At 39.8% G+C, this 8,672-nt stretch overlaps 1 protein-coding gene across 1 annotated transcript; it reads right to left on the reverse strand.

Annotated features, from left to right (window-relative positions):
• Positions 1-443: 443 nt before the first annotated feature.
• tmem70 (transmembrane protein 70) lies at positions 444-7,564 on the reverse strand (the record flags this gene model as incomplete). The annotated part of the gene is made up of 5 exons (XM_084547169.1): positions 444-1,930; positions 4,036-4,138; positions 4,924-5,065; positions 5,149-5,176; positions 7,540-7,564. The coding sequence occupies 5 exons, from the start codon at positions 7,562-7,564 to the stop codon at positions 1,476-1,478; spliced, it is 753 nt and encodes a 250-aa protein (XP_084403295.1). The 3' UTR covers positions 444-1,475.
• Between the last annotated feature and the right edge of the window lie 1,108 nt (positions 7,565-8,672).

Below are 8,672 nucleotides of genomic sequence, written 5' to 3' on the forward strand. Positions count from 1 at the left end.
AAGGAATTGTTAGGGCATTATTTCCAGTGGGCTGTGAATGTTTGACTCTGTTTCACAGTGGCTGACTGACTCTTGTGAAGTCACGTCTTTCCTGTCACACGCATACATGAAAAACGTTTCAGTGATTAAATATTTCAAGCAAATACTCGCCTGGAAGCCAGCCCAAAGTTCCCACACACACAGCATTGTAGTGGGGATTTTGATCTGGAGCATAGATTGTATAATTGAAAAGGTCTGGAGTTTCTTTATGTGGTGATGGACAGAACACTAACAGCAACGTAGTCAGCCACATCATCTGAGCACCATGCAGTTGATTTTGTTTACAACAAAATGGCTACCATCAGGGTCATGTTCAGAGTCCCCTATCATGAACAAACTAACAACTAACAAAAATATATATATATCTATAATTCCCTGCATCCCCTAAAATGAAAGAGACGCACTACAAAATTAAAACATTTATCCTTCCATAAATTTACTTACATTTCATTTTGGTATTGATGACAGTGTACTGTATATTGTTCTAATGCAATGCTGGACAAAAAGTCTGCTGTGACATCAAGTATCCTTCATTACGAACTTCCATCTCCAGAGACAACATAACATTCAGTCTGATCCTGCAGAACAATGTAATGTGATTCCATGTTTAGCAAAATCCTTCATTCATGAGACCATGATGTTCATTTAACAGACCTTCCTTTAGACTGGATATAAAAATATTTTACAACTAAATATTTTATTTATTTCAATATGATGTCACTATCATTTAAAACATGGACTGCACTGCAATGCTTTTTACTAATTTATTTTTTCTGTTCCCTTTAAATATGTTTTTGCACATTGTCATGTTTTGTTATTTGCAGTGTTGAATGTTAACAATTTGACTTTAGACTTTTTGTCAAAAAAATTAAATAAAATGACAAATAAGGGATTAAGGCATTTGATGAGAAGCATACATCACATAATCCTCTGCTCTGATTGGATGTACGACTGAATTGAGTCTGGCTACATCACAGCTTTCACAAAGATATCCACCATTTGAAGCAGCAATCCGTGTTTAGCAGCATAATGTGTAGACGAACTGAGACACATCATTTACAGTCAGACTGTGATCGATCCACACCTGAAGGGACACAATACACTTTAGATGTTGTCATCTTCCACAAGATCTCCAATTCTCTCAGGGACAATAAAGTCTCATTATCCAGCTCTATTGAGACAGTAGTATGAAATTATTTCCTGTTTGTATCCTTTCTGCAACTTGAGAACGCACACAGCAATGACCCAAAAAGAATAACATAATGGTTTCAATTTATTAACACTAAATAGCCATCAATATACAGACGAAAAAAACAAAAAAATTTTGGTTGTCATGATGTCCATAGATGTTTTCCTCCTGGTAGAAGCAGATATGTTCTATACACTTTGGACTGGGTATGATCAGTACACTAATATTATACTCGGCTCACTTACAGTCATTTTTTCAACTCTTGTTCTGGTTGATCCATTTCCTCTGTACTGAAGCTAAAGGGCTTATCATAGCCCATCAGATGATTGTAATCATGTGGGATGGGGAACAAGTCCGGGTTTACGAGGAGCCCAGTTTTGTCGCCATAGAAGGTGGTGAACATCTTGCTGACAGCTGGGATCTTGACCTGGCTCTGGTGGAACACATTCTTTTTTTCAGCAAGGACGACGTTGTAAGTGATGGCAGTGTATGTGTCGCTGTCGGGGTTGTGGTAGAGGCGAACCACATAGCCCTTGGTGAGGACATGGAGGAGGACAGGGGTGAGGAAGGTGAAGAAGCCAATGAATCCACAGAAAGCTGCCTGCAGGGCAAAGCCCTGGACTCCTAGTCCTGTTTTCAGGAGGATTTGAGGCATGAGGAGGAGGCTGACTCCGCTGGTGGTGTAAGAGAACAGCTTCACCACTGACAAAACACAAAATACACAGAACAAAGGTCACAGAATGAACCTCCACAATGCACTTGCAAAGAATATCAAAAAATGATGATTTAGCTGCTTACAGCTGTGGTCTGATAGAAATACTTCAATAGGTCTGGAAACATTTCATGATGTATGTCGGTGAATATGTTAATATGTCACAGTTGTAATAATTTCATTTCTTTTTAATCATTACATACATCTTTGAAGTTTCAGTTATATAATGAACATGGTCTTAAGTTACTATGGCCTCATAAAACTGTAAACAAGTCTGTAGCACACACCAATCACCGATTGCTCTCCTTCTCCAGTGACCTCAAACAACTTCTGTGACAATTCAAAGAGCGTTTATATCATAGTACATTATATTCAATAACAGACCACACAAGGGCTACAATGCAGAGTGAAAAGCTTTGCAAAAACTAAAATAAATAAATGCTATTTCAACATAAAAAGCTTGTGCAAATTAGTTTAAAAAACTTTATTCTGCACCTTCCATGTCTGCATCAGATGCTTTGAAGCTTGTATTATTGAAGTCAGATTTGCTCTCTAGTAAGAGTTTTAATACTCTGTATGTGCTTGTATTGACAAGTACAATCAGAAACAACAACTTCTTATTTTCTGCTCACTCTTTGAAAAACTATTTACAGCAAATGGCAAATGCTATCGCCTGGATGTGAAAAACTCTTAACAGACATGTATTCATTTTACAGACTGTATTCCCAAAGAGGGACTCCAACATCCTCATCGAGTCCATAATCTTTCTCAGAGTTGAGAGATGTGGATGCTTCAGAAGCAATGAAGCCGGTTTTACCCCTCTAAAGCTTATTGTGTGTGGTAAATAAGGAATACCGCATAGCCGTTTGTATCCAAAGCTTTAAAATGATCTGTTTTTTGAGTTTGAGGTTTGGTAAATGGTAAATGGCCTTGCTTTTATATAGCGCTTTTCTACCTATTGGCACTCAAAGCGCTTTACAGTCATAGACACATCCACCCATTCGCTCACACACATTCACACACCAGTGCCACGCACTGGGAGAAACTGGGAGTTCAGTGTCTTGTTCAAGGACACTTCGGCATGTGGCACATTCCGGGGATCGAACCGCTAACCCTCTGGTTCGTGGACAACCCGCTCTACCTACTGAGCCACAGCCGCCCCACAGCCGTTTGAAGATAAGAAGATTATTCTGATGATGTGATTAGGGGCTGAGATTGTCAAATGAAGCTGATTGGTAAACTAACCCAGTTGCTATCTTACAGCTAGACTTTTGCTTAAATAAATGTCCCTTGCATTATGTCTGTTGCTTACAGACATGATTTAGGTCAGGATTAAAGGTTCTCAGTCATCCAGGTCAAGGTATATCCAAAAAACAAGCTGAAACAAAGGCATCTGGACATTCTGGAATACACTTCATCCAAGTAGCTTAGGAGTTTAGCTTTTTATTAGGAACATCTGTGGGTGGTGCCCACCTGAGTCGCTATCTCTAAATTACTACTGCAGAATGAGGTTTCACTATGGTAAGCAAGATTATGGCCCACCGATTAAAGTATTGCAATATTTATGTAAGTGTAATATTAAGAACGGGGTGTCAGTGAAGACATTCTCTTTAGAGGTGTTGTACTTACTTCTAATGTAAACATATCAAGATATAAATAAATCATACACACAACATTTTTGTGTATTCTACTGTCTTAATAAAGCAATAGGAGCAATAGGAAAACACAAGCACAATATTGTTTAAGACTTGCAAAAATATTTCTGACTCTTTATGAGACCATGGGGAAGTAAATTAGACCCTGGCATGGGAAACACTGATTCCTTCAGTAAAATCATGTCTGCAGTAGCTAGATTGAATAACTTCCTCTTTCCAGAATTATCCCCAACCGCTGTTGAATATTTGTCATCCCTATGTAGCAAAATTCTTACAAATAAAGAACATGACTGATGAAGGCATAATGATTGAGAGAATGTGTTATTAATGCAAGTATTCTGTTACGTCCAGCAAGTTTGTGATGGTCTTCCCCTATCAACAAGATAAGCCGTGCACAACAGCTTGCAAATTAAAATGTAACAAAGTTGAAAGTGACTGACCTCTAACAATATTTCCCAGGCTGCCAGAGTAAATGAGGTTCCCATCCTCTGAGTGGGGCACCGTGGAGAGACAACGACTGAATGGATGGTGGGACAGCACCTCCTCAAAGAAACAAAAGAAAAACATATTATAAAATCTGTATAGATTTTTACATAGTCTTGGTCAAAAGTCCATTGTGAAGTCCAGGAAGAAATTCAGTTAGTACACAGCACATCAGTCCCTGCCTAGTCTATCTACATACATAAAGTTTTTATAGGGGAGAGATATATCCATATAGTCTGAGTGAAAATAAAAATGTATTTGACGTGTACTTGAAGCTTTTAGTTTGGCCCCTGTCCTATTCACGAACATGGAGGAGGTGGAGCTTATGACCTATACTGCAGCCAGACTCCAGGGGGAGCTCTACTTGCTTTGGCTTTCACTTTTGAGGAGCTGTCATGGCGTCCATCTTTATTTACATTCTATGCATGGTACCAATAGGTAGAACGTTATATTAATACAAGACCATTTACTGTTGAATAATATGGGATTAGAATGCTAACAGCAGCATAGCTCAGCAGTTGCGACACATTTTTCTAGCAAGCTTCGATCTCTGCGTCTCCGGACAGTTAAAGAAGTTTCCTAAAGTGTGATACGTTCAAATCAGCATTAAGTTATTTTTTCAAGTCACCAAGAGTTTCAAGTATCGTCGTTTAATTTATCATTTATCGTTTAAACAAAAAAATCCTAAGTATCTATCCTGCAGACGGGCCAATGCTACATGGGCTATTTTCACTAGTTTTGGCATGATTCGCGTAGCTTAACCTTGTAGAGTAAGGTATTACCTTGCTGACTACAGCAGCCATCTCTCTGTGTGTTTGTGTCAATGCGTGGTGCGAGTTCAATACCTTGTTCGCAACGGGAGACGACCTTCTGACAGCATATAAGGTTTGCTGGTTCCTACTCAGAGCTCTGGAACACTGCGTGACATGTCGTGCGACCGTAAACTGAATATTACTGAACGAAGAGGGGGAAATACGAGGTCGTAACCTACAGAGGACATTTAGAGAAATCATTGTTAGCTTGTTAGCTACCCTTATAGACTCATTGAGCGCTTGGTCGGCGAGACTCACGCTGGAAATACTCCTCCTCTTTCTTCTTCTTCGAGATTTTACGGAAGCTGACGTTCTCGCTGTGGCCAATGGCTGTGGCATTACTACCCTCTTCTGGAGTGAGGTAACGCTACAGTGTCCAGACAGCACATAACCTAAGCATTGACTGATAGGAGAGCCTAAGTTGGCCTTTCTTCTTCTTGCTTATTTTTATTTATTTATTTTTTTTATGACGGCAGCATAAGCGTTAAAGTGCACGCCACTAACTATGTTGTGGACATATATACCAGAGCAGCTCCAGGATGTCCCTAGTGGATGTCATCGAGTGACACCTTTGTGGCTGCTTCTCTGTGGCAGACAGTGAGGCTAAATGACAATAACACCCCAGTAGTGATGGCCTTACTGTGGAATTTTATAAGATATATCAAGATTATAATGGCGAATTTCTATATTTCTATTTCTATACATAATTATAGACAACAGTCTGCATTTATGCAAAGAAGGTACATAAGCAACATTATTCAATTGATTTTACAAGAGCAGTAAATGCTGCCAACTAGTAACATCCACATGAATGCCAGGTCTAAAAGTTTTCCCAGCAAAACATTGTTTTGTATTGGTTTAAACATGTCACATGATCAACTCCAAATGACACGTTACCAGACTCTTATTCTGATAAGAACTGAGTCTAATTTTATTATTTGTATCCTTCTTCTCCTTTCGGCTGTTCTCTTCAGGGGTCACCACAGCAAATCATCTGTTGCCTTTACAGGCCTGCTTCATAAGTTTGATTGAATTTGGATTTGTTGGGTAAATAAAACCTATTATTTCACTCAAAGACATACCTGTTTTCTTACTGCTTGTTCCCCAACACAGACATAAATTATTATTCTGGGCAGGAGGGTTTCAGATGTGTTTGGTTTAGTCACCAGTACATAACTACTGGTGAACTCTCTGCTCGGAAAGTGGTAAGGATGGTTTGCTGGCGAATGACATGTGGGTGTTGGTGCATTTGAGTCAAGACACAAGGAAAAACATGATTAGTAACATTTCAATCTTTGAACCCTAAGATCACTTATTTGGTCTGAAAGTGGGCAACAGAACAATACAACACCTCCAGTGATGAGCTGATGACCCCAAGATGAGCGCAGTGGATCAGGAAGAAATGAGAAACAAGAAGAGGAACAACATCAAAAATGCAAATAAAAGAGGCGTGGTCCATGACACTAAACACATTACTGTCAACTACTAACTTAACTGCTAACCCACTATCACACTCACACATCACAGCAATCCAGCATCTGTCACACTAAAACTAAAGCAATCCTCAGCCTCAGCCTAATTTATCTGCTGCCTCTTATTTTTTCCCTCGCCTGAGAAAACACCTCCACCCTTTATCACTTCAGAATTAAAATTTGTATATACGCTGATCAAGCATAACATTATGACCACCTTCCTAATATTGTGTAGGTCTCCCTTGCGCCTCCAAAACAGTTGTGACTCATCAGAGAATGGAAATGGGCCTTCTGAGGGTGTCCTGTGGTGTCTGGTAACAGAATGTTGTTAGTGGAGGCCTTCGGGTCCTATGGGTTGAGGGGAGGGGCCTCTGTGGATCATACTTGATCAGTTTGGGATCTAGTGAATTTGGAGGCCAGGTCAACACCTTGTGCTGTTCTTCATGTTTTTTGAGTTGTTGCTAAACTGTTTTTGTGTGTGTGTCTGTGTCAGGCTGCATCCTGCTGGGGATGGCTGCTGCCATCAAGGAGTGTTATTGCTATGGGGTGGGGGTGTCTGGTCTGGTCTAGGTGGGTGCTACAAGTAACATCCACATGAATGCCAGGTCCAAAGGTTTCCCAGAAGATGTTATTTGCTTTCCTGGTCAGTGGTTTTAATGTTGAGGCTGATCGTTGTAATACGAAATGTGTCGGATAATAGGACATGATAATCAATCCAACTGGTTCACTCCCTAATTAACCACAAAGTGCACTAAGAGACTAAACTGCATTGTATCTGGTACTCACAGTTAAAACTGTTTTTAAAAAATCCTACACTAAATATCCTCGACCTTTATGTTATGAACTTGCATGTGGGCTGCAAAATAAAGTAGAAAACAAGGCCCCCCTTCTTCCTTCAAGGATGGTTAAGCCATGTTGATGATTTGGCATGATCTTATGTTGGTTCTTCGGAGTAAGTGTTGAAATGGTTGTCACAGCACCATATCCCTTAAGTTAAATATACCCGCGTACACGTTTATTCAATGTAAGCAAGACTGGAAGATTAAAAGGTTTTAATGGCTTCATTTCAGGAAATCCACCCAATCATGGCTGTGCCATTCTTGCAGGAGGAACCGGTTACGCTTGGAGTATTTCAGGTGGAAAAATATTGTGTAACTGTGAGGATCCTTTAGCGTACCATGACTCATCATTGTTAGAGTCATCCCGCACGGTTTCAGTAGTATCCAAATCAAATCAATAGTGTTCAATCAATAGTGTGATGATCTCTCTTTCAGTGTGTTTTTCCTCACTGGCTTTGTGACCATATGACTAAGCAGCCAAGATGTAAAGAAACAATAGGGATTTCCATATGTAGCTATTGTATGTGGGGGCATGTCAGCAGAGTCAAACCTGAGATCCAGCTGTGTTTACAGCTCTTCACTAAGGAGATATTTGACACCACTGAAAAACATTAACTCACTTCCTGCCCCAGTACCTACACAGAACAGCAAGTTCATGTCGTTGCTTAGCTGCAGGGTTTTCAGCTGCCACAAATAAAAGATAAAGGGAACAACCTCATATGACTGGCAAAACAGGTGTTCTCGGTGAATGAATGCTTTTAGGTCTTGAATCTAGTGTCTTTACTGGGATGAAAACACATTTAAATGACTGAACCACAGTGGATGTTTGTCAGCAATTAAAAAGAAGAGTTTGGTGGTTTTATCACTGTGATAGACAGATCTGTCAGATTGTTTGACTAAAGCATAAACTTAAATACTGCTGTTATAGAACATCTGAACTGGACCACATTTACCACTAGATGGCACAATATTTCTGTTAAAGCCTTGGTTTATGTAAAACAAATAGCTTTAAACCTACCTAAAACTGTGTGGTGACTGTGATGACTGCAAATGTGCATCTGGCAAAATCTTTAAACAAAATGAAGTCATTCTTTTAATATATATTCACAACTGTGTTCTAATGGTCTTTTGAAAAGTTGCCCAGCTGGAAAACAAACTAACATCATGGAAACCTTCAAAACTTAGTCACTAATTTTCGTGACTGAAAGATGCCAAAACAAACCTCCTACACCCTAAAGGCCACCTCCTCGTGAGTGTTCACTCACAGAAAGACAAAACATGAACCTCCAGAGTTCAGTCTAATGTAAGGGGCAATGTAGATGTAGAGGAGCTTTTGTAGCACTGACGGGCACAGTTTCTTGTAGGTTTTTGATCTGCAAGAACCCGTGGCTCAGGTTAATCTGTGGAGGTTTTTCTAGTTCATCCAGATATGTCTCAACATGTTTGCACTTGCCCCCTCTTAGTACAGACG

Source organism: Chelon labrosus, assembly GCF_963514085.1.
Source record: "Chelon labrosus genome assembly, chromosome: 6".
NCBI classification, from domain to species: domain Eukaryota; kingdom Metazoa; phylum Chordata; class Actinopteri; order Mugiliformes; family Mugilidae; genus Chelon; species Chelon labrosus.